Source organism: Nyctereutes procyonoides, unplaced genomic scaffold (genome assembly GCF_905146905.1).
Source record: "Nyctereutes procyonoides isolate TBG_1078 unplaced genomic scaffold, NYPRO_anot_genome, whole genome shotgun sequence".
NCBI lineage: Eukaryota > Metazoa > Chordata > Mammalia > Carnivora > Canidae > Nyctereutes > Nyctereutes procyonoides.
Window position 1 is genome coordinate 9353383 of NW_026575160.1, and position 27516 is coordinate 9380898.

General features: G+C 38.7%; 1 protein-coding gene across 1 annotated transcript in view; it reads left to right on the plus strand.

Moving 5' to 3' along the window:
• DNAH11 (dynein axonemal heavy chain 11) overlaps nucleotides 1-27516 on the plus strand; it is a 299232-nt gene that overhangs the window by 90196 nt on the left and 181520 nt on the right. Inside the window, exons 29-34 of the mRNA XM_055314731.1 lie at nucleotides 9654-9785; nucleotides 11616-11776; nucleotides 15444-15600; nucleotides 15718-15863; nucleotides 18955-19071; nucleotides 23600-23738. Coding sequence (XP_055170706.1) covers nucleotides 9654-9785; nucleotides 11616-11776; nucleotides 15444-15600; nucleotides 15718-15863; nucleotides 18955-19071; nucleotides 23600-23738 — 852 coding nt within the window. The remainder of the gene's footprint in view (nucleotides 1-9653; nucleotides 9786-11615; nucleotides 11777-15443; nucleotides 15601-15717; nucleotides 15864-18954; nucleotides 19072-23599; nucleotides 23739-27516) is intronic.

A 27516-nucleotide genomic window follows, 5' to 3' on the forward strand; every position in this document is an offset into this window, starting at 1 on the left:
CAATACTGATGATTGCAGGCATTCTAGTGGGTGAGAAATAGTATCTCATTGTGGTTTTAATTGGCTTATCTCTAATATTTAAAGATGTTGAGTAATGTCACATGTTTTTTGGCATCCATATATCTTTTATTGTGAAGTGTCTGTCCAAATAACTTGCCTGTTTTTTTTTTTAAATTGGGATGTTTGTCTTTTTATTGTTAGAGTATTTTTTTCCAGTTTGTTTTCGTTTTAATTTTATTTAAATTCAACTAATTATACTGTTTATTGGTTTCAGAGGTAAAGGTCAGTGATTTGTCAGTCTTATGTAACACCCAATGCTCATTATATCATGTGCCCTCCTTAATGCCCATCACCCAGTTACCCCATCTCCCCATCCACCTCCCCTCCAGCAGCCCTCAGTTCGTTTCCCATGGTTGATAGTCTTTTATGGTTTGTCTCCCTCTCTGATTTTGTCTTATTTTTTCCTCTCTTCCCCATGATCCTCTGTTTTGTTTCTTAAATGCCACATAATGAGTGCGATCATATGATAATTGTCTTTCTCTGACTGACCTATTTCGCTTAGCATAATATCCTCTAGTTCTATCCACATCATTGCAAATGTCAAATTTTCATTCTTTTTCATTCTTTTTGATAGCCAAGTAGTATTCCATTATGTGTATATGTGTGTGTGTGTGTATATATACACACACACACACACACACACACACACACACATCTTCTTTATCCATTCATCTGTTGATGGACATCTGGGCTCTTTCCATAGTTTGGCTATTGGGAGCTGGTGTTTGGATCACTGCATTTGTATCTTTGGGTTAAATACCCAGTAGTGCAATTACAGGGTCTTAAGATAGTTCTATTTTCAACTCCCTGAGCAACCTTCACACTGTTTCCAAAGTGGGGGCGCCAGTTTGCATTCCCGCCAACAGTGTACAAGGGTCCCCCTTTGGTTGGAGGATTTCTTTATATGGTTACAGTTCCTGGGAAGGAAATGAACAGATGGCTCATTTTATTAATGGTACATTTTGTGAATGGAATGTTTTCATTTTAATGTATAGTGTATCAAGTTTTTCTACTGTGGTTGATAATTATTATGTCAGGTATAAGAAATTCTTGCCTATCACAGTGTCATAAAAAGATTCACCTGTTTCCTTCTTGGTGCTTTATGGTTCTGGGTTTTTCATTTTGATCTGTGATCCATATGTAAATCTTTTTCTGTTCCGTTGTATTAACTTGGCACCTTGGTCAAAGCCAATTGATTGTATATATATATAGATAGGGGTCTGTTTCCAGACTCTCCTGTTGTATTCATCTCTTTTGTATCTTTATGCCAAATCCACATTGTACGTATTACAATTGTACGTAGCTTTATAACAAGCCTTGAAATCATGTTGTATATAGCCTCCCATTAGTTCTATTAAAAAACTTTTTTTTCCCAAAATTGTTTTGGCCATTATAGATTCTGTTTATATCTTCATAAATTAACATATTATTTTTAGAAGCCCAATCTTTTATTTATTAATTTTTAACTGGTATCAAATATAAATAGGAATGTTGGGAGGGTGGATATCTCAGCCATGATGCATCCTATTGAAGAACATGGTATATGTCTTGACAAAGGTTGTCTTTAATTTCTCTCAAAATATTTTCTGTGGTTTTCAATGTTAGGGTCTTACACATTTCTTGCTGGACTTACTTTTAGATAGTTTTTATGTTTTGATGCTTAATATTTTGTTTTCCAATGTTTGAGGCTGATATATAAAAGAGATGGATTTTTTAATATTCACCATGTGTCTTAAGGCTTTGTCCAATTTGCCTATTAGTTTTAGTAAGGTTTTTTTTTTAATAGTTTCATAGGGTTTGCTGTATTCATGGACATATCATCTGTCAGTGATGACAGTGTTACTTCTTGCCTCCTATTCTTTTTTTGCCCTTTATTGCCTTTTCTTGAATTAATGACGGCTAGGACCTCCGGTGCCATGTTGAATGGAAGTAGTTAGAGCAGACATCCCAACTTATTTCCAGTCTCAGGGAAGAATAATTTAAATTTTCACCATTAAGTTTCACCTGGGTGGCTCAGCTGTTGAGCGTCTGCCTTTGGCTCAGGATGTGATCCCAGGGTCCCAGGATTGAGTCCCACTTGGGGCTTCCTGCGTGGAGCCTGCTTTTCCCTCTGCCTTTGTCTCTGCCTCTCTCTCTGCATGTCTCTCATGAATAAATAAATAATTAAAAAAATAATTTTCACCATTAAGTATGATAGTTGTTCTAGTAGGTTTTAGTAGATGTCCTTTCTGAAATAGAGGGAGAGCCCTTCCATTGCTACGTACTGAGAGTTGTTTTTTGTTTGTTTGTTTTTGAGAGAGAAAGACAAGCAGAGGGGAGAGGCAGAGGCAAAAGGAGAAGCAGACTCCCCTCTGAGAGGGCCCAATACAGGGCTCAATCCCAGGACCCAGAGATCATGACCTGAGCCAAAGGCAGATGCTTAACCACCTGAGCCACCCAGGTGCCTCAAACTGAGAGTTTTTATCTTGAAGAGACATTGATCTTTTTCAAATCTGTTGAGATTATTCATGTATCTGCCTCTTTTTTTCTGTTACTGTGGTGAATTTTTGAATGCTAAGCCAACTTTGCATTCCTGAAATAAACTCCACTTGGTTATAATGGATTATCATTTATATATGTCTATATGTATTTTTGCTGGATTTCATTTGCTAATATTCTGTCCAGGAATTCTCTATATATGTTCATAAGGGACATTTATCTATAGTTGTCTTAAAATACTACTGCCAGTTTGGGGATCAGCATAATACTCTTTAAAAGGAACTGAAAAATATTTTATTCTCATGTACTTTGTGAAACAGTTTATGATAGAAATCACTGGCGATGCCATCTGGGCCTGGAGTTTTCTTTCTGGATCATTTTTAGTTATAAATCAATTTCTTTTATATATATGCTGCTCTGTAGCTTTTCCTCTTTTTATTCTTACATCACTTGTAAAAATGTGTGTGTTTCGGGGCATTTATCCATTTCATCTGAGTCAGGGATTGGCAAATTATAGCCCTCTGGCCAAATCTGGTTCATGACTTTGGGTGCTTTAATGCTGCCATGGAGTCATTTGGAGTCATGTGGAGTCATTTCGTTAGAAACCTTGTAGACAGACCTCAGTACCTCAAACATTGACTATCTGGACCTTTATAGGACCTTTACATTCAGCCTTGATCTAAGTTTTCAAATGTATTGATGTGAATTGGTTTGTTTCTTGACATTATACTTAGCACAACTAGAGGATCTCACATTATGTCCCTCTTGCATTCCTGGTATTGGTGATTTGTGTGTTCTCTCTGTCTCTTTGAAATCAGCCTTTCTGTGTGTTTATCAATTTTATTTACATTTTCAAAGAACTATGACTTTGTTGATTTCTCTCTATTGTTGTATATTTCACTGATTCCTGCTTTATCTGGATTACTTCTTTCTACCTTAACTTGCTCCTCTTTTTCAAGTTTCTTAGCATTGTTGCTTACCGATTTTACACCTTTTTCTTTCCTAATGCAAGCATGTGAAGGAAACTTTATAACTTGATGAGGAATATCTACTAGAAACCTGTAGAGAAAATCATGCTTAATGGTGAAACATAGGAATCATTTCCATTAGTGTCAAGAATGAGGTAATTACGTTCACTGTCCCTGACATTCATTGCTCAATATTGTGCTGGTTTCAGCAATATGATTAATGGAGAAGTAGGAAATGAACAGTGGAAAGGAAGACCACAAATGGGGGCTGCACAACACATGCCCTGATAGTGTCAAGAGCCCATCGGACCTGATTTCTTTGGAACTCTGCTTTGTTCCAGCTGAAAAGAAAATCCTTTCTGATACTGCAGAAGCTGAAACAGGGGTCATTTTAGGATTTAAGATCCTTGTTGCTATTGTTATAAAAGGAAAAGAACATTACTTCTGTGTTACATTCCTTTTCCTGTTGGAAAGGAATTGAGGGTTCTGAAGCTGACCCCTCAAGTGCTATAGTAGTTCCCTTGCAATGTGTGCTGAGGACTGTAAGCTCAGATCTTAATGTTTCAACAGAGGGGCCCTTCCAGCCTCTCGGCCACTGTGGCTTCGGTGTGCCTCAGTTGGGAAATCTGCCTTGCCTGATGGGGAAATTGCACACTTCCGCTATAAGGAAGATGTTCTTCTTGTGTCAACTTACTTAAGCGTGTAGTATTCAGCCTCATAGTTCTTCAGGTTCACATACATAGTCTCTTTTGTACCATACCAGCACAGGAGCTGGGTGGGTCAGGACAGAACTGAGAATCAGCCACCACCGTGGATCAAGAACTGGTTTTTTCTCTGACCCGGAGTCTATAACCTTCTGTGCCTGATACCTTCCTTCATGGTGAGCACACCATCATCCCACCAAACAAGTAGCCCTCTTTTCGAACACCTGAGTGTCTTAGGCATCTGTAACCTATAAACCTCAGTGGCGGTCATGATTCATGTGGCTATTTTGGGCAAGTGTTTCTTTTTTTTTTTTTATTCTTTTTTAAAGATTTTATCTATTTATTCATGAGAGACACAGAGAGAGAGAGAGAGAGGCAGAGACACAGGCAGAGGGAGAAGCAGGCTCCACGCAGGGAGCCTGACGTGGAACTCAATCCTGAGTCTCCAGGATCACACCCTGGGCTGAAGGTGGCACTAAACCGCTGAGCCACCTGGGCTGCCCTGGGCAACTGTTTCTATTTTTATCCAAATATAAGAATTCATAGATGGTAGATACCTTGTTATTTCCCTTGAAGTTTATTTTCTTTTTAAAGATTATATTTATTTATTCATGAGAGACACACACACAGAGAGAGAGGCAGAGACAGAGGCAGAGAGAGAGAAGCAGGCTCCATGCAGGGAGTCCGATGTGGGACTCGATCCTGGGACCCCAGGATCACGCCCTGGGCCAAAGGCAGACGCTCAACTGCTTAGCCACCCAGGCATCCCTCCCTTGAAGTTCAGACTCTGGTAAGCTGGCCAAGCCCTGCGTGTTGGCACCCTTCTGTCTCTAGCATGTGTGTAGAGAGCCCTGCCCCTGTGCCAGGCTACAGTTCTTTCAGTTCCCTGATGGGGTCACCCTATTTCCTGGGTATTCATATGAGCCTCATCTGGTGGCTTCTACTCTGCCTCTGTGGGTGGCCAGCCTCTTACATTTTTTTTTTTACAACCTAAATTGTACTCATCTTTTAAGTCTTAATCTAAATACCCTTCCCTCCAAAATGTCTTTCCAAGCCCTCAATTAGGCAAGACCCTCTCTCTGTGTGCTATCATAGCACTTTCTTCTAACTCCAGCAAAATGATTATAATTATGTATCTACCTTCTGCACTGACCTGTAACCTCTGAAGACAGTAATCACGTTTGTCTTACCATATGGGAGAAAACAAAATGTGGATTTTGTGTGGATTGTTGCTGCCATTCATTTGTTCATTGCTTCCTCCCTGCATTCAAATGATGAGTGTGTACTGAGATCCTGCCTTCTGCTGGCTGCTGTACTGGGTCTGGGATTGTAGGACTGAATACAATTTTTTTTTTTTTTACTTTCAACAATAATTTCTTCTTTCCAGAACAAGAAAATGTTTTCTAATTACATTTTGTACCCCTTCTTTATCAACTCCAGACTACCACACCCTTTTCCAAAACTGTCAGACACACGCACACACACACAATCACGTCCTGCGCTTTGCCTCTGCCCCTCAGGCGATTTTAGCCAGCCACTTCTCCAGGTCCTGGATGTCAGCGGAGCCAGTGTCCCCTCTTCCACCCTTGGCACTGTACTCCAGGAACTCCACTTTGAGGGGCAATTGTGAGAACTCAAATTCTTTGCCTTTCTTTCCTAGCTGAGCAGGGGCAGTGCTGGAACTGTCCAGTGTGCTGGGGGCCGCAGAACGGGTGACCTGTAAAGTGTTGAGTTCTTTCTCAAGCTGTTGCTGAATTAACTTGTTACTTTAGAGCTTATAGTCAGCTGAAGGAGACAAATAGTAAACAAGGAAATAAGTAAGTGAATGATGGGATACTAGTAAGTACTGTGAGGAAAATAAAATAGGAGCCTGTAGAATAATGGGGTAGGAACTAATGGTAAAGGTGATGGCCAGGGAAGGCCAATTTGAGGAGGTAAGTTTGAACTAAGACATGAATGATGACGGGAAGCCAACCGTATAAACATCAGAGGAAGAATGTCTCCAGGCAGATGAAACAGTTTCTCTGGCCTTGAAACAGCCATGATGGAAGCGCATCAAGAAGGCCAGTACAGGTAGAGGTATTGAAAGGGATGTTAGGCGGTCATGAAGGGGTTTGTGCTCATGGTGAGGGATTTGGATTATATTCGATGGTAGGCTTCTTTCCAGTTCAGGATATAGGCTGTGCTTAAGCTCCAGCCAAAGGCAAGGTGTACAAGGAAAACAGCCACTTGAGTTTCAAGGTGGGGACAGACAGTTTTCTTGAGGCAGACAGACATCCATGATCCTAGCAGAACATCATGTAACACTGCTTTGATCAAGGGCAAGTATAAAAGCTGATTACATGAGAGGATATTTCTTTTTTAAAAGCTTCCAAGATACATTTTATATGTCACAGGCCATTAAAATGTATGCATTTACAGTTTGATCAGATGGTGATAGTGCCTAATGCTACTGCCCAAATGATAGACATTTTATAACCTTATTTTTGTGGGTACAGAATTTTATTACTTATAAGAGAGCATTGCCAGGAATATTGAATCTTGAGAGACAGCATCAGATCCCCAGCCTATGATGCTGAGCAGGTAATGTTGACAACTTATACTTCTAATCATCTTTCACTTGACTGAACTTTGGTGACAAATGAATCAATAATGGAGAAATCACAAGGTGTAGGAGCCTCAGACAAGACAATGCATGTGAAAGCACTTGAAATTATAAATGTTCTTAGAAGACATAAGATATTAATGTTGTTACAGCCCATGCTTTTTAACCAAATGCTGGAACTGATGTGAGATATAAAAGACTGGATATCATGATCCAGTTGAGAAGATAGCCAATGCCAAAATACCTCTTTTCTGACCAACACGCATATGAATTCTGTAGGTGAACTTCCATGTGCATAGGCTAATATACATTCATTAATGTCCTCAGCAAACACTGAGTACCTGCTGTTTAGCAGCTAGCTCCTTAGAGGCTCTGTGTACAAAGTAGTGTGCTAGACAGCCAAAGATTGGTTTCACGGGAACACTGAACATGGCTTATATGAAATAATGATCACCTCTGTTGTTTTTTTTATAATGTGGCTACTTTTTGTAGATGTAAAGTCTTAAAAGTAGAGAAATGCTTATGAGATTGTTGTATGTTCTGAATGTATAAAGTACATTTTTTATTCCTTTGAACCAGCCTTCCATTGTGTTTTATTTTAAGTCTCTCTTGAATGCCTCTTGGACAGTGGGTTTCTCCACTTCAAAGATGGTAGGTGGGTCTTAATGGATGTGACCAGTAAGAGCTCAGGCTCTGAAGGCAGACTGTCTGGGTTTGAATTACCCCTCTCCTGCTAATATGCTTGTGACTCAATTTCCTCATCTGCAAAGTTAAGATAATAATTGATTTTTATGAAGATTGGAATGTTATAGATAACATGGTTAGTGCCTGGCACCTTGCATATTCTAATTGAATATAAACTGCCTATTATGGTTCCTGTCTTTCTGCCTTCCCTCTCCATCCTTACTAGAATTATATAACCTTCTCCAGGTCAGCTGCCCAGCAGGCCCAGGGAAGTCTGCAGTGCTGGCTGTTTTCTGGGATATGATAATAGTGCTATAGGGAGCGTGTTTTTGACAGTAGGCCACAAAGGTTTGAGAGCCTCTGGTGATGTGTCATAGTCATGCATTACCAATTCTCTCAGGAGCTAACAGTTTGTAATCGACTGTCCTTTGCAGAGTAAAAAAGGAAAAAGGCAGCATTGTTTTACTCTGTGTTACCCTAAAATAGAACAGAATTGGTGGGAGAGGAGTGTGTAGCTAAGAAGCCTTGAATAAAGCAGGCATACTCTGAATAAATAAGCATGCTAACCAAATGACCACCTAAGTGAGGATCTTTTTTTTTCATTTTTTTCTTTTATTATTATTTTTTATTGGAGTTCAATTTGCCAACATACAGAATAACACCCAGTGTTCATCTCGCCAAGTGCCCCCCTCAGTGCCCATCACCCAGTCACCCCAACCCCCCGCCCACCTTCCCTTCCACCACCCCTAGTTCGTTTCCCAGAGTTAGGAGTCTCTCATGTTCTGTCTCCCTTTCTGATATTTCCCACTCATTTTTTCTCCTTTCCCCTTTATTCCCTGTCACTATTTTTTATATTCCTCAAATGAATGAGAACATACAATGTTTGTCCTTCTCCGATTGACTTACTTCACTCAGCATAATACCCTCCAGTTCCATCCACGTTGAAGCAAATGGAGGGTATTTGTCCTTTCTAATGGCTGAGGAATATTCCATTGTATACAATAGACCACATCTTCTTTATCCATTCATCTTTCGGTGGACACTGAGGCTCCTTCCACAGTTTGGCTATTGTGGACATTGCTCCTATAAATATTGGGGTGCAGGTGTCCTGACGTTTCACCTAAGTGAGGATCTTTGAGAGCTTTCTGATACAATTAACAATGGGAAATATTTTATATCAGATCTAGGTTACACATCTATGTATACACTCAAAAGTCGGAAATTGAAAGTTTCACAAGATGATACATGCTCTGTAGTGCAACATTTTCTATGCCATTCTATTCCCTGTCATTCCATTTCATTCCCTTGCATTCTGTGAAAAGAGACCTTTAGTTTGAAAAATATTGATGTAAGAAATCAATGGACCTAAAAATAATAGTATGAGTAAGAAAAAATATTGCAACAGTCTTCAGGTTACATTTTAAATATTTTTCTAGTAATTATCCTGTCTGCTGTACAAAAACAAACAAAACAACCCCCAAATAAGAGGGCACCTGGTGGCTCAGTTGGTTAAGCATCTGACTTTTGGTTTCAACTTGGGTCATGATCTCAGGATCCTGGGATCGAGCCCTGCATCAGGCTCTGCCCTCAGCAAGGAGTCTGCTTAAGGATTCTCCATCTCTCTCCCTTCCAATCCCATGTGTTCATGCGTTCTCTCTCTCTCTCTCTCTCTCTCTCTCTCTCTCTCAAAATAAATCTTAAAAAAAATCTTTAACAACAACAACAAAAATCACTTGATATTTAGTTCTTACTGTACTTTTACAGAGGTTAGCTCAATTTGATCTTTAAAAATTTGTCATCTTTTCTGTTCCAGCAAAGTTGTGGACTAATTGTCATGAGGACGGAAAATCAGTTCAGTGCAACCAGAAAACTTTGCTGTTAACTCTGACTTTGTCATTACTTTCGAGTTTGCCTGCCTTCTTGAGTTTCAGCTCAAGGGTGGGGTGGGGATGAGGGTTATAATATTTATTGTATTTAAGTACTTAATTTAATAGCATCCCTTCCTTTCTCTCTTACCCCTGGGTTGTTTAAATGCTAGCTGAGATACATATTTGAAATGGTTTTATAAACTACAGGGCTCTTCACAAATAAGAAGGCTGTTGGGCTGTTAGACTATTTATAATCTTTCCCCTCTTTTTATACAATTTCTTCTAGATTTCTCAGTTGAATACCCTGATTGCACTTCTACTGGGAGAGCTTCTACCTGGAGAAAGGCAGAAGATCATGACAATTTGTACCATCGACGTCCATGCCAGAGATGTGGTGGCCAAACTTATTTCCCAGAAGGCAAGTTGTTCACAGAAACTCCATGTATTTTTTTTTTTTTGTTTCCTAACAGTGGTATTTATTGTCAAGAGGACTTCTAAAGAAGTCATTTTTAAAAGTTGCATATTTTTAATTAGTCCTATGAAATTAGTTGTCTTACTTTGAATGACTTTGATTTGAGTTAGCTAATTATTTTCATGAAAGTTATCCCAAGTGGTATCCCACAGGTTTGGCCAACTCTGGAACCTCTAAAGCATATCATCCAAATAATTAACCCAGGATACAAGAACCTTGTAAAGTCACTGTTTTCATTTCCCTGTCTTGAGGCTTTTCTACACGTCATCCACTTGGTCTGTTGGCCTGTTAGTCTCACCTCTGTGGCTTCCGAGCCCATAGCCTAAAGATTGTCATTTAAACCATTTCTGTGTGCCTTTGATGGCTTCCTTTTGAAGAAAGAGAAATATTGGTCATCCCTTGTCTTTTCTTTATAAGGCTAAATGACAGACTTTAGGGAAGTCATTTTCTAATCCTTGCAGGGCATTAATACCCTTCTTACCTCTTTACAAAGCCTTTGTGTCTCTTAAATACTGGCAGTGTTTAATGTGAAGGAAGAATTTCCTCAGCTTATTTTCTAAAATACATTCCTACTTAGAAATGTCACAAGTGTGCTGGTCTCTTGAACAGCATTGGTATAACATGCCTATCAGCTACTTTCTCCACACCCCTTTTGTTGTCTTGAGTGGTATTCTAAAGCAAGACCTTTCCCTTCTCAATTTGAATGCATGTGTGTATTTTGAAATGCTTCCTGTTGTTTTGCTAGTTCACTTTCAATCTATAAAAATGAAAGTGAATTTTAATTCTCTCCAGAAAGTGCAAGCAAGCACTGCTTCTTTGTGTAAGCCATAAACTTGTAAAATACTTCTTTATCCAAGTTATGGACCATTAGTGAATGATGTTGTTTCATTGCTAACCCATAACCGATCCTTGCAAAATATCACTTATCATGTATTCTCATTTTGATAATGAACCATTGATAATTGCTCTTTGAATATGACCTGTACCTTCTTACATATTTGATTATGTTTTATTAGTGGTGATTACTTGGAGTAGGGTAAGTTATGTTTTAAAACATGCCCTTTGTACTCCAAGAGGTAAAGACTTTGCCTAATTTCTGATCATCTAAAATGCACAAATGTGCAACTTGGAGATTTATGTCGATGTCAGAATACATAGTAGATAATAATTTGGGTAACTTAAATGGTCCCTGAGAAATCCTAGGGTCACAAGAGTATGAGACTGGAATTATTTTTTCAAATTGGAAAAAGAGTGGATAAGATTAAAATAAGGAATAGCAATGAAAAAAATACTGTAACTTGATTTAATGAAAAATGAAGTGGGAAATATGCCCTAAAAGTAAAACTGGCTTTAGAATGGACTTTGTTGAAAGTATAGTTTGTTTATATCTGTGACATGCAGAAATTACAGGTTATGTGTATTACTACAGAGTGTATTTTTCCATCTGTTTTCAATGATATGAGTATAAAGTTAGAAAAGTGATGAAATCCCCAGGGCTAATTCATAAAAGGGGGAAAAAAAGCATTGTTGAACAAATTGATGTTGTTTGACAGTAAAAGCCATCTTATATTGAAGACTGATGACACATAGTTCAGATTAAGTATTGAACCATCTATATGCAATTGCAACTTGCAATAGCATACATGAGATTGCCCTTTTGTAAGAGCAATTTCACAGATTCTAGAGATGTGAATCAGCAGAATTGATTAGATTAATAAAGTCTGTTGCCTCGAAACTACCAGTGTCTTGTGTGTGATGATCATGTGATGTTTTCAGGTTGTCAGTCCCCAAGCCTTTGCTTGGCTGTGTCAGCTTCGTCACCAGTGGGAGGATACCCAGAAACACTGCTTTGTTCATATTTGTGATGCCCAATTCCAGTACTTCTATGAATATTTAGGCAACAGTCCTCGGCTTGTGATCACTCCTCTGACTGACAGGTAACCATGATAAGTTGGAGTCAGATGGGAGAAAGCGAGCTGGAAAAGTCCCCAAGTGTGGGCAAAGGTGTGTGAGATGGAACAGAATGGAGTAAGAGAAAATGATGAACAAACTTGGAAGATAGGAAAACTGTGTAAATGAACTACTGAAGTGACATAGCAGATGTTGACTTTAGAGATAAAGAGAACCAAATCAGAGAAGCAGAAGTACAGACACTAGACAATTTACAAATCATGAAATCATGAGATTTAAAAATTTTGTATTTCAGGGAGAAAGAGCATGGCGGGGAGGCAGAGCCAGAGGGAGAAGTAGGCTCCCCACTGAGCAAGGAGTCTGATGGTGGGGTTTGTTCCCAGGACCATGACCCAAGCCATAAGCAATCACTCAACTGACTGAGCCACCCAGGTCCCCTTCATGAGCAAATTAATATGGTCAAAGACGGCACTCTTGATCATTGAGTCCATTCTCTCTCATTATCTGTGGCTAACATCCTGATGCCAGGATTTGTAACTACCTCCCACCCCTGTATCCCTTCATCTAAAGTGTAAACATAGGAATTGCCTACATGCAGATTGATTTTTGAAGGGTTACCTCCAGTGAAAGAGAGAAAAGAGTGGGAACATACATCCATTCAATGATTTAACAAGCACTTAGGAAGCAGTGTGTTGAGTATTCTTCCAGAGTTAAATGGGCATGGTTCCTGGTCCCAAAGAATGCACTTTCTAGTTGACAATGGCAAGCGATTGGCTGGGAATGAAGAGGAACAAAAAACAAATTGATAACGTTATTTTAGGTGGTAATAATATATGCTATGACAAAAATCAAACAGGGTGATATGTTAAAAAGTATCTTGAATGGAGAGTCCACTATAGACTGTGTGAGGTGAGACCTAAATGATACTGAGGAAGCTATGTAAACATCGTAGGGCAGAAAGTGACAGGTAGAGACAAGTGCAAAGTTCCTAAGGGGGAAAAGAGATTGGCCAGTTCAAGAGACAGAGTCAGTGTGTCTCAAGTATGTCAAGGGACGGGGGCTACCGTAACTAGAAGTTCATTGCCACTTGACTCTAAATCAGGATATACACACAATGAATGTTGTAGAGATAGGGATATGTCACATTAATAAAGAATTCCTTATTAGTATTCCAGCCTCTGCAGAATTACTTGGTGGGAGAAAGCACATTTGTTTGTTGGCATTCCTGAAAGAAAAAACATCTCACAATCACAGGAGTATTCCCAATTATGCATTGTCACTATACCACACAATTTATCTGGGAATGAAAGTATAGACAGTTTTAAATATATCAGTAAAGCTAACACTTATGTTGATGGACCTGGGAAGTCAGTGAAATTGTGCCATTAGCTTTGTGATTGTTCTTGCTCGTATTAATCTGCCCATGATATCATCACAGATAAATTGTAATTGTTTTTGCTTTTTTTTTAAGATTTATTTATTTATTTTAGAGAGAGAGAGTACAGGGAGAGGGAGAGAGCGAGAAATAATCTCCAGCATATTCCTTGATGAGCATGGAGCCAGACTCGGGGCTCGATCCCATGACCCTGAGATCATGACCTGAGCTGAAATGAGGAGTCGAATGCTTAACTTACAGAGCCCCAGGCGCCCCTGTAATTCTGTTTTTCTAACTCAGTTCTCTTTACCTTGTCTCTAACTGAAATGCAGTATTTACTATCTTAATTGGTTAATTTTTATACTTCTTTCAGTGTGAGAGATTGAAACTTGTACCTTGACAGAATCACTTGAGAACAGTCAAAACTGCAAATGCTAAGAGTCTATTGCATCCTTGCCAGTATAAATAAAGCTGAGAAGAAGAGAGGCACAGGGTGTAGGAGAAAAAGGGAAGAGACACTTCAAAGTGTGCCAGTATGTGAGGCCTACTAGCTTACTAGCTTTTTAATTAAAAAAAATCCCTATGTGGTTTATTTGGTTTATTTGCAAGTTAAAAGGAAGCTGAATGTTCATTTTGATGGAGTGAGTGGTGCTGCAGAAGATGTTCACTTTGTGTACATGTCTTTTCAATTTTACTTTTTGTGTTGTTTATTGTTTACCCTAGCACAGTGATACCTTTTGACATATGCTAATTACATCTCATTTGATGTTGACCTTCCCTTTGTGTGGTAGGCAAGGCCGGCAGCGTCTCCTGCTTCCCTCCATGGGCAGGTTGAGAGACATAGGTCCTCAGTTTATAACTGAGATACTTGGCCTGGAGCATGGGTGGACTGGTGTGGAGCATGGGTGGCTAAGCTGTTACAGAGAGGCCCAAAACGTAATGGCTTCAGTTACAGAGAAGCTGGTGTGTCACTTGCATAACAATCCAGAAGAGAGTGGTTCAGTGATATAGACCAGCACATGGCCAACATGCCAGATGTGACTTCCACCTTTGTGTCAGCCAGTGAAAAGGGCAAAACATCAGGAAGGAGGCATTGTGGGATTTGTACATGTCATTTCAGCACATAGTATGTTGGTTGGAGCTTGGTAATTTGGCAGCTCTGACAAGAAGGTGATAGGTACAGCAGATAGCCACGTGTCCAGCCCAAACTTGGAACCGTGAGAAAAAATTACTAGAGGATAGTCGTATAAAAAATGCTGTAATTCCTAGTTCCAGGGTCTTTCCATTCCATATTCATTGTAAAATGCAATTAAACATGCAATGGCCCTAAAATCCAGAGACGCTTTACATTTTCCTAAGTAACTGCTTCTATTTGCATTGTACTCTGAATTTCTTAAGGCATCTACCTTTGGTATTGATAATATAGCCCTATAATAAACCTCGGATTATGGAGGAGAAATCCGAGGCATGTCGATGGCAAAAGACTTATTTAAGATTAACATCTAATGATTAGCAAAGCAGACCCTAGTCCCCGGTCTTCAGCTCTCCACATGGATGTCTTTTTATTAGGTCCACTGTCCATACTAAGACAAAAATAATTTATGGAAACTTCATATTAGATCCTTGCCATTTGTTAGCTTTTCTTCTTTTATGAGTATTACATTCTGTCTTTGCATAATTCTCCTCGGTCTGAGAACCTCTTGAGTCTTTCCTGCAAAAATAGGTATTATCATAATTTAAATGCATGTAGCAACACATTTAAAATGAATTCCTGACATGTATTTTAATGTTACAAGTTGTCTTGTGTTTATTTACTTTATACATTGAAATATGTATATATTTGCATGTTCTGCTTTTATATATATTTACATATCTCTTAATGTATTCATTAAGTAGCAGCTTAATGAAGTCAATGTTTAATTCATTCATCCTCCAAGATTTCTCTTTTTTTCCTTTATAAACAATAGTTTGAGCTGTTGTCTGCTACAGTAATAGTATCTCTGCCTACCCACATCAGAAATTCAGTAGTAGCATTGCAAATCAAGTGTTATTTGTATTGCTACACAGTTCTTAGCAAATGAGACAAATACAGCAGTATCTGCTTTATTATTTTTAAATAGCCAACCTAAAATTAAATTTGATATAAAATATTTTGACTCTTGTTATTGCCATGAACAAGTTATGGGTATATCAATATTTTTTATTACTTCCACATTCTAGAGCCTGACTTTTGAAACTGAAGAAAAATTAGATTGCCCCTAATGTTTTCTAAAAATCTCATACCAGACTATAATATTTGCGCTTTCAATTGTTTAAAGGTGTTACATTACTTTAACTCAATCACTTCATTTAACCATGAGTGGAGCTCCAGCTGGCCCTGCTGGTACAGGGAAAACAGAAACTACCAAAGATCTTGGACGTGCCCTTGGCATGATGGTTTATGTATTCAACTGTTCAGAGCAAATGGACTACAAAGTAAGTGAGTTAGAAAATGTTACATTCTAACAATATTATCCCTGATTTGGAATGATTGAAACTAATAGCTCAAAACCCCCTTCTGTTAAATTCTTAATGCCTTGCTCTATGACTTAGTCCATAGGAAATATCTATAAGGGGTTGGTGCAGACAGGAGCTTGGGGCTGCTTTGATGAATTCAATCGAATTTCTGTGGAAGTTCTGTCAGTGGTGGCCGTACAAGTGAAAATGATACATGATGCCATCAGAAACAGGAAAAAGAGGTGAGTAGAGAATTGCTTCTTTCTGTTTGTTACAAATAGAAGGAGGAACATGAAGTAATGCAGTAAAACCTCACCTTTCCTTTCTCTTGCTGCCTCTCTTGGTCTCAAGAGATGGATAAAAGAAAAGAGACTGGTTTATTTTGAAGAATGATTTCCCATTTTTTATTAGTGGTTTTTAATGGTTGAATACAACAAAAGTGTACTACCTTAATACTGAAAAAAATAAACACCTCTAATCTAAATAATCATAATGACATGTCGTAATCTAACTTGACCTTCTGGTGGCACTGGACACCATTGGTCCCTTCCTTCTGTAGGGCACACTTCTTCCTATAGGTTCCAGGACACCAATATTCTCCTGGTTTTTCTCCCACCCTCAGGGATGCTCCTGAGCTGATTACTTCTCCTCTATAAAATTGGAAAAAGTACAGTGGCTACCATACAGATGACCATGATAACTAAATACAGAGCATTTGGACAAGTGTCTGACATGCAGTAAGCACTGTGTCAGTGTTTGCTGTTAATTTTTCTTGTTAGTATTTCTTGATCTTATGAATACTTGCTATCACAGGCCTCAATCTTTGGGTCTTGTTCCCTTCATGATTTCACCCAGTTACATGGCTTTGAGAATCCTCTGCTTGCTGCTGGCTGCCAAATGCCCAGCCATTGTTTCTCTGATACCTTGATTTCCAAAGATTGTATCGGTAGGGGCATCTCAAGGCTCCACTTGATGTCCTGTAGGCCTGTTAGATTTAATAGATCCAAATTCAAAATCCTGGTCTCTCCAGCAACACCTGCTTGATCACTGTTCCATCATAGTAGATAACACCCACACACTCTGCTACTCCCTTAGTTACTTCAGAAGCTTCCCAAATATCTCCAGAGCCTAATAACTTCTCAACATGATGCCATACTCTAAAAGATAAAACATGACTGGCACTTGGGATCTGATGGCTTAATTTGGGAAATAAGTATGGAGGCACCTGGGTGGCTCAGTGGGTTAAACATCTGACTCTTGATTTTGGCTCAGGTCATGATCTCAGGATCGTGAGATTGAGCCCTGCATCGGGCTCCATACTCAGTCGGGTGTCTGCTTGTCCCTCTCCCTTCCCCTCTGTTCCTCCCCATGCTGGTTCTTTCTCTCTAGGAAAAAAATATATTTTTAAATCCTAAATAAGTATTATAGTACTCAATTGTGATTTTCTTTGTAACATTTTTTGAATAAAGGGCAATCCCATTTATGTGGCCTACCCAATCACCCCACCTGTTAGGGTATTTTGTTCAGCTAGCTATTTTGTCCACAGGAACATGTCAGTCTCCCGGTGAGGGAAGGATTGTCTACCCCCTTGAAACTATATTATATAGGTTTCCAGTTATTGTAGACAACATCTCGCTATTTCTACCTCCTAGAAAACCCCTCAGTCCATCTACTGCATGGCTCTAGGGTATCAGTTGCCTGTGACCACATGTCTGCTGCCTTACTTCCCCCTGCTCTAAGGCCATGTTAGAGAAGTTAGATTATTTGCTCTTTGCGCCCCCCGCCCAGACATATTTTTAGTTTTTAGTCAAAATCTTATGATTTGATGTGACCCATATGTTGTTGGAGACCATCCTTTGTTATGGAGATTTATGTAACTGATCCATGCAAGGATTTCTTGGACACTCCCAACCATATTTATTGATAGTTTATTCTTTGTCCATGTCTGTGTATATGTGAGTTGTACCTGTTCATCTCATGCTAGCTCAATGACAGATGGCTAGGCTTTTTCATGATAGCATTAATTTTATTACATAATTTTTATATCCAAGGATTTGATAGGTGGGATCATGCCTTAGTGAAGCCTACAAGCATCTTGCTGGCTCTACCCCCTCAAAGTCCATACTCTTGACTGTGGTTATTCCTGCTGTGTGTCACGGGAGAGCAGTTAGATTAGTTCCCTCTCTGTGAGCAGCGCTAGGCCTGTCTGCCTTCCCTGGTGTGATAGGCTGGCAATGAAGTTTTCTTCATTTTTACCTTGGCTACACAAAATCTATCTTCTCTTAATTGTCTAATGCCTCAGAAGCCCTTAATCCTAAAAATTTGGCTCTCATCTCACTCTCCATTCTGTGACATAGGCCCAGCTCTTTAACTACTTGAGCCTTTCTGTTTCTCAATAAGAGAAAACTTTATACTTTGTCATTTACCCTCATCTGAAAATCTCCTTCCACTTATCCTTCACTTTGACTCCTCTGGCCTTTGTCCATTCCATGGCCCTGGCCAACAGCATCTAACTGGTCCCTTGCAGATCTTTCTACAAATTTTTCACTGCTTCTCCAGTGCCTGTAAGTGATGACAGTAGCAATAGTCATAGCTAATGTCTGTTGAGTAGTTGCCATTTCCCAGGCACTGTCCTCTTAGCCATTTATATGCATAATCTCTTTTAATCCTCATATAATCCAATAAGGTAGGTAATATTATCCCTTCCCTCTTGCCTTCTTATGAGATGGAGGGAATTGGCACATGTCTTAAGTGATAGAGCTAGTCTCTGAACACTCACAGTCTGGCTCCAGAGCTGACTGGAGCTCTGACTGTGTCATAACCACCACACATTCTGTCTCTCAGTGGTACTCAACAGAGACTTGCTGAATAAGTGGGGAGAAGGGTGGGAGGGAGTGAGGGGAGAGGGTGAGCAGATAGGCAAAATGAAGACTGAACAAAGAAGCCTCTTTGTCCTCTTAACATGGATATTTTCTATCTGTGTAGTATCCCATTCAAATATCACAGCCCACATTGAAGGCAGAAATGACATCACCTCTCAATAACTATTAAAGTAGTCAAGTCCTCATTTTTATAGTCTAGCCTATCTGGCTGTGCTAAAATAAAAAAGAGTACCTCCTATATTTGTCACTCTTTGCAGGGAAAGGGAGTGCATTTTTAATAAACATGCTTGAAAACATCTTCAAAATATGTATGCATATGAATTTTAAAGAAAATCACCCAGAATCAACAGTTCCCTAATAATAATTTGCGTTTTGCAGTGGCTTGCATTTGTCAATGTGTAGTCACATTCAAGGAACACATTTAATTCCGTCAACATTCTTCTTCTGGTAGATTTGTATTTCTTGGGGAAGCCATCACACTGAAGCCATCAGTTGGAATATTTATTACTATGAACCCAGGATATGCTGGTCGAACCGAATTACCGGAAAATCTCAAAGCTCTTTTCAGGCAAGTGTTAAGCTTCATGGTTTAGCATCTGGAGCACTCATGCCACCTAACGTTGCTGGTTTGCACTGTTAAATGATTTGTTTTTTCTTGAGAATTCCTATGGAAAACCCCTTATTATTTCTCTGGGATTCCCTGATAGTGAGAACTTTCATCATAATAAATTAACTCTTTTGAAATATGAAGCCAGAACTTACAGTCATTACTTAAAGGTTACATGGTACATTTGAACACTTAATACCAGCCCTTTTGCAATAATGTTTTTAATACAAATAGTTTTTATCAGTTACAGAATATTTGGAAAATATAGAAAAGAATAAAGAAACTGTGACAGCTTTAACACCCAGAAATGATTGTTATATTTTTTTCTGGTCTCAGAAATGATTGTTATATTTTTTTTCTGGTCTCTTTTATAATTCAGATTTTATGGAGTTTAGATACCAGGTGAGGTGTGTGATTTTTATTTTGTTCTCATTTACTATTTTGACTTAAGTAATTTATTGTATTATTGGAAATTCCTTGGAAATGCTCTTTTATGTAGCTTCAAAATAGTCTCTCTCATGGCTTGTCCATAATTTTCTTAACCATTCCCTATTGTCTGACATGAAGGGTTTGTGTTTTTCTTTACAGTTTTTTTATGATCATAAAATAACAGGCTATAAACATCTCTTCACATGAAGAGTTACCTATTTCAGATTATTACCCAGAATAGATTCCTACATGTAGAGCTACCTGGTGAATGATTGATGACCTATTGATGACCTGCTTTCCAAAAACATTTTACCAACATATATCCTTACTAACAGTCTGTTAGAGAAGCTGTGCTAGATCTGAACCAGTTATGTTTAACTCCTGTTTTAAATCAACCTTGTTCAGGTAAAATTCCATATAATAAAATGCATGCATTTAAGGGTACCGTTGGTGAAAAAATTACCACAATCAAGGTTTGGAATATTTCCAACACAACTGGGGAGCTGTCTTGTGCCTCTTTGAGGTTAACACCCATACCACAGATGGGCTTTCTGTGACTTTAGGTTAAATTTGTCATTCTTTGAGTTCATGTTAAATGACCCTGTACAGCATGTACTTGTTTCTCTTAGCCTCTTCCCTTGAATGTGAAGGTTTTGGAATTCTTCCAAGTTGAGCATAGCAGTAGTTCCTTTTTGAAGCTGATGTGTACTCTATTGTGGAGACATACTACAATTTGTAGATTCATCCACCAGTTGATGGACATTTGAGTTATTTCCATCTTGGAGCTTTTATGAGTAAAGCTGCTGTGAACATTCATCTACAATCTTTGTGTGAACATACATTTTCTTTTGGGTAAATATGCGTGAAAGTTTCATGGCAAATGTGTGTTTGACTTCATCAGAATCTGCCAATCTGAATTCCAAGATGGTTATACTGCTTTACAGTCTCACCATCAGTGTATGAGAATTCCACTTGCTGTACATTCTTAGCAAAACTTCATATATCCAGTCTTTTCAGTTTCAGACTATCTAAGAGATACATAGTAGCAGGTCATTGTGGGTTTAGTTTGTTGCATTTCCATGATGGCTAATGATGTTGAACATTTTCTCATATAACTTACTGGCCATTACCATACTTCACTTTTGTGAAGTGCTGTATTGTATGTGCTTCCTTTGTTAAATTCATATATTGCAAATATTTTTCTCTTAACATGTAGCATGCCTTTTAACTTTCTTACTGGGGTCCATGAAAGAAGTTTTAAATTTGGCATAATATAGTTTAGCAATTTGCTTTTTAAAATATGCTGGTGAAGAAAGTTTGACTAGCCCCATGTTGTAAAAGTTTTCAAGTATGTTTTCTTCCAGAAGTTCTAGTTTACAGTTTTCATGTGGTTTTATCTTTATTTGTGTTAATGTGCTGGATGATATTGATTGATTTTTCAAATGCTAAACAGTTCTTCAGTGTTGCATTCCTGGGATAAATTCCACTTGGTCAGGAGATACTATTTTTATAGTTATATTTGTTGCTGGATTCAATATGCTACTACTTTGTTAAGGATTTTTATATCTACACCAGAGGGATATTGGTCTGTAGTGTCCTTTGTTATAATATATTTAACTTGTTTTGATATTGGGATGATACTAAACTGGTGTAATGAGTTGACCGTTTTCTTGTCTATTTTCTTCAGAGTTTGTGTAGAATTGGTATTATTTATCCCATAAATATATGATAGAATTATTCAGTGAAGCCATCTGGGCCTAGATTTTTCTTTGTGGCAGTTTTTTCAATGCTAAACTCAATTTCTTTAATAGATATGGAGTCTTTCAGATGTTTTTTTGTTCTCGAATTAGTTGTGATAATTTGCATCTTTTAAGAAATCTCTTCACATTATCCAGATTATTGAATGCAATGGCATTCATTTGTTCATGATATTCCCTTATCAATAGTGAGGTCCTGAAGTCCATGTGTGTCATGGATAACTTTTGTCTTCTCTCCTTTTCTTGCTTTGTTGAGCTTGAGGCTTATCAGTTAACATTTTTAAAGAGCTCTCGGGTGTTCACACTATGTATTTTTCACTGTCTGCCCTCAAAAGGATATGCCACTTAACATACAAAGTAAGAACCTCTGTAGCTTTTAGAGATTTCTTTCATTTCTTTTAAGCTTAAGATTTACTTACATAAGCTTACATAACCATGTTTCATTTGTATTTTCTCCTAATTTTTATACTTTTTAATTTTAGTACTTTATTTATTGAGAACTTGTTTTGGTAGGTAACAAGGGTATTAAACAGAATTATTCTCCCAAATTGTCAACTACTCTATCTAGCATGCTTACTGAATGTTTTCCTTTCCTCATAAAACAGCTTTGTCTAGCACAACAGTTCTGTAATATGTTTTTCTTGAAAAATAATCTTAGAGAATAACGATCCTAGAAATGTAATGATTATAGAATGCTTTTATTTGAAACTTTTACATCTGTGCAGTATTTTTACATTTGTATCCCAGTTCGTCTCCTACCTGTTTTCACTCGGGTCTTAAAACTTGGAATTGTTTGGTGATGTTTTCATAAATTTGGTTTAACTATGGACAGCATCATTGATGTTGGGGTGCTAGTACTTGCATCAGCAAAGTTTGAAGGACAATTTGGATGATGCAGGTAGGATTCATGAGTGGAGGCAGAATGCCTGAGCCTTAAGAGCACCATGACTCCACCACCTCCCTGCTATGGGGCCTGGGCATGTGCTTGCCCTTCTCAGAACCTTGGTCTGCACCTCTCCAAAATACAAGTGAGAAGAATAGCCACTTCCTAGAGTTGTGAGAGTTAAGGGAGAAAGTGCATGAAAAGCTTGTAGCACCCCCCTATGGCATGAAGAAAGTGCTAGTAAATACAAGTCCTTAATATTAACGCACGTACCAAGCAAGTCAGTTACCACTTTTTCTCTCCCCTACTTCTGTTCATCTTTATTGCTTCTATCATATGCTAGAGTACAAAAATGTGGGGAAAGTGTGGGCTCAGTTTAAGTAGGAGAAGTTCTCGTGGCACAGCTCCAAAGAAACTTAGGAATGTTCAGTGTGAAAATTAGATATGCATGAATTAGACTATAATTATATTTACAAGAGCAGGTGGATAAATATTATTGGACTGTGTGCTTTAAGAAGTCTCAAAACACAGGCTTACTTACTTTCTTGGTTCCTTCTTTGCACTTCAGTTGCATGGAATTTTTTTTTTGAGATTTTGCATTAAACGGCAGTCTTTGGGGAGGCCTTTCTGGAAGTCCCCTTCCAAAAAGGGGATTTAAACGTTACGTTTCAGTAAATTTTGATCTTAAAAGCCTAACAAAGCTGGCCTGAGGCAGTGGTATGCTGGAAATGGCCTGTACCACCTTGAAAGAGCTGAGGGTTAAATTTTCATGAAATTTTTGAGTTTGTTGTTTAAGCACAGCCACTGATAGAAACTAAATTATATGAACATGTGACTGTATTTAAAACAAAGGCAAAAAATACTCAAAATGCATCGCTTCCTAATTAAATTTTACTATTTTGTTAATATTGATGCTCTTGGGTCCTTCATATCTGTTTTGTCTGCTTGGCGGTGTGCTGCTGCGCATCTCTTGCCAGGCCCACATTTAGCGATGTATTGAGAGGTTGAAGTTAGCCATGGGGGAGGTATTTATTTCAGAAAACCAGCAATGCTATTTTTTGGAGAGCCGGTCATTAAACATTTACCAGCCAAGCACTGGCCATGGGAAAAAGTGGCCTCCAGCACCAGATAGCACTCATCTTTGCAAAGTGACAACTTCTAGAAGTTTCCTGGATACACCAAACATTTCCCTTAAACTCCTACACCCATTCTTCTGCCATTTTCACATGTTCCATCTTTGTCTACATATCTGGTAACAGAGGGGACATTTTGTAGTTGAAGTGAAGGAGCTTGTTGGCTGTGATGGACAGAGGTGCTTGGGAATGGTTAGAATGTTGGTACAAATTAATCACTTGATTTCAGCAATTGGCACTTACCACCTTATAACATTGTAAAGTTGAATTTCTTATTTACTTTTTAGGCCCTGTGCCATGGTGGCCCCTGACATTGAGCTAATCTGTGAAATCATGTTAGTGGCTGAAGGGTTTGCAGAGGCCCGCTCCTTAGCCCGCAAGTTCGTTACATTGTACACGCTCTGCAGGGGGCTCCTCTCCAAGCAGGTGAGGGGCTTTTCTTTTTTTTTTTTTTTTTCCTTTGCTTGGTTTTTACATCCCATTAAAGCTGCTTTGGATATATAAATGCTGGGTAATTTATCACACACATTGCATCAGACATTTTGGAGTAATTTTTGATTTTCCATAATATTTTGAAAATATTTTATAGTTCTTATTTTTTTCTAAAATTAAACTTTGAGATATTTTAAGTTGACTTTTTTTTGGAGATTTTATTTATTTATTCCTGAGAGATACAGAGAGAGAGGCTGAGACATAGGCAGAGGGAGAAGCAGGCTCCCTGCAGGGAACCTGATGCAGGACTTGATCCCAAGACCCCAGGATCGTGACCTGAGAAAGGCAGATGCTCAACCACTGAGCCACCCAGGCATCCCTTAAGTTGATTTTTTAAAAAGATTTTATTTATTTATTAGAGAGAGCATGAGCAGTGGGAAGGGAAAGGTGCTTGCAGGGAGGGGGAGAAGCAGACTCTCTGCTGAGCAGGGAGACCGATGTGGGGTTTGATCCCAGGACCTCGGGATCATGACCTGAGGCAGATACTTAACCCACTGAGCCACCCAAGCACCCCTTAAGTTGACTGTTTTATTGGTACTTCGTACAGTACCAATGGGTTGTACAATGGTATGTGATTTTATCAATGGGCTATGTGATTTTCTTTCACTTTCAACAATGCTATAATAATGCATGGAATTTTATGATGTCTTCCTTTCTTGGTAAGAACATTATTTTCTAGCGAGAGATGACAGGAGTGTTCTTAAGACCTGATTTTTCTGAAGATCTCTCAAGAAATGTTAAATTAAGGGCTTCTGGGTGGCTCAGTCGTCAAGCATCTGCCTTTGGCTCAGGTCATGATCCTGGGGTCCTGGGATCCGGCCCTGAGTTAGGGCTCCCTGCTGAGTGGGGAGTCTGCCTCTACCCCACACCCTTCTGCCCTCTTCCCGCTCTCTCTCTCTCTCATGCTCTCCAAATAAATACATCTTTTAAAAAAATACATGTTAAATTAAAATTTCTCTCATTTTGGTGATAATGTTTTACTTGAAGGTGGGATTGGCTTTTTTGTTTTTGTTTTTACTTTTCTCTATAGTTCCCTAGTCTCTGAAGTGGGTCAGACTTTTAACTCTCCTCACTAGCTTACTTTTTAATTTTTTTTTAAAAGTATTGTTGGCAGTGATGTTATTTGTTTTGGGTGTACACTATAGTGATTTGATCTCTCTATACATTATGCTATGCTTATCATAAGTGTAGCTACGGTCTGTCACCATACAAGAGTATTACTACCACTGACTGTATTCTCTGTGCTGTGCCTTTTATTCCTGTCTAGTCACTAGCTTCTTGATGTTTCACTGAAGTTGCTGATGTGCTACAAAAATGACATAGGTACTAGTATTGTTATTTTTTAATTCAGCTTTGTGGTCACCTTTGACTTCAGTCTCTTGATGACCTTTCATTAAGTCCTGGTGACATTATTTTACAGATTTCCAGCATGAAAGTATTAAAATACCACAGAACCACATAGTTACCTGTACTGACAGATGTACTCATTTTAAATTACCTGCTGTTGAGGTGGAATTTGGGTTTGAGAGAGAAATTCATGTTGTCATTTTAATAACTATAAATTTACAATCTGGAGGGAATTCATAACGAATTTAATAATATGGAAAACATTTATGACAGTGTTATATACGAAAAACAGCATACCAGACTAGATGTGATCTACAATTTGCATATGTTTTATATTTTAGATACTCTGTATTTTTAATATATATATTAAATATATTATTTATGCATAATATATATTTTATATATATATATAAAGTGACTGGAAAATACATTGTGGTTTTTAATTTTTGTCTCTGGGTAATCAGACTGTGAGGATTTTTATATTTTTCTCCTTGTTTGTAATATCCTTTTTATTTTGACAAGGAGTTCATTTTTATTTTATCATAGGCAGAAGTTGGAAGAAAAAAATGTCATCGAACCCAGGCAACACAGAGATGTAGCCACATCCGTTTCCAGGGCTGACATTTAGACATTTAGTGAGACATTTACTATATCCAAGTAATATGTTTGTTGTTGGTGGTGATGAGGGTATACGAGAACACATGAAATAGGGGCACTCAGATTTTGGAGCTCAGAAAACTTAGGAGATTGCATTTACAAGAAATAAAAATTAGAAGAAAATGCAGAATGAGAAGATTATCATAGTTATAAGAGGGAGGTTTTGGGAGTAAGGTACAACTTCTAGGCAAGGGAAGTGTTGTCCAACTAGACAGGTGTCCTAGCTGAGATGAGGGAAGACCATAAGGCCAGGACAGAAGGCCTGAGTTAGGAACAGTTGCTTTTCTAAGCTGTAGGGATGAATTTAAAAAGAATCAGTGGACTTTTTAAAAGAATTCATTCATTCATTCATTCATTCATTCATTCATTTATGAGAGAACACACACATGGGTGGCTGGGGGCGGGCTGCAGGGGAAAAGGGAGAGAGAATCTCAAGCAGACACCCTGAGGAGCATAGAGCCTGGCATGGGGCTTGATCTCACAACCCTGAGATCATGACCTGAGCTGAAATCCTGAGTTGGATGCTTGACCAGTCGACGAAGCTGCCAAGGTGCCTCACCAGTGCACATTTTTTACTAAGGGAATGACGTAATGAAAATGGTGAAGATTATTTTAGCACTTATCACATTTACATGTTTGGAGGGTCACCAACTTCTCTTCAACCTGTGTCCAGAATTGTTCTAACTCCTTTCCTTTCATGTTTTTACTGCACTGACCTAACCTCCTTCCTAACCTCTCTGGCCTCCACACTCCAGTTTTTCCCCCTTTCTTCCTCTTCACAAGCTCTAGTCAATTTCTTTTTTTTTTTTAATTTATGATAGTCACAGAGAGAGAGAGAGAGGCAGAGACACATGCAGAGGGAGACGCAGGCTCCATGCACCAGGAGCCTGACGTGGGATTCGATCCCAGGTCTCCAGGATCGCGCCCTGGGCCAAAGGCAGGTGCCAAACCGCTGCGCCACCCAGGGATCCCCTCTAGTCAATTTCTTAATCAGTGGCTCTCAACTGATTTTTTTTTTCCATGACTCACAGTAAAAAATACTACTTCTGTTGATACTTAGGACGCAACCATGTGTGTCATATGCACAGCTGAAACAAACATTTTCACCAAACACTTCTTACCCCTCTTTTTTGCAACACATTCTGAAATTGTTCATTCTATTCTGTTCTGTTTTATTACCAGCAGGAATGATGGTCAAGACCTACCAAATTGACTTTATTCACTAATGGATTGAAGAAGGACATATTTATACACGGATATATTGTTTCACTGCCCACAAAGCATTAACTCAATTTTATTCCTACAACAGCCCTGTAACGTGGTTAGGTTCTTTTATGTGGCCTTTTTATATAGATGATGATACTTGGAGAGGGTGGAGATTTTCCCAGAGGCCCAGTTGGGAGATATTTTAGAGAAGGGCCATCACTCTGTGGGTTGTAGATGAAAGGCAAAAGACAGTAGGCCAGTTATATGTGATCAGTCCGTTAATTCATTGTCCCTTTACTGAGCACCTGCCCTGAGCAGTGCACCATGTTGGGACCTAGAAGATAGAAAGGAGTGGGTCTGGGCTCTGTCCTCCAGCATCCCAGAGCCTATGAAAGGAATCTTCCATCAGGATTATGCAAAAAGTCTCAAAGCAGAGGTACTATTTTGTCACTGAATTGTAATAACACAGCTTGGACTGTATTAAATGCCACCATCAGGGCTG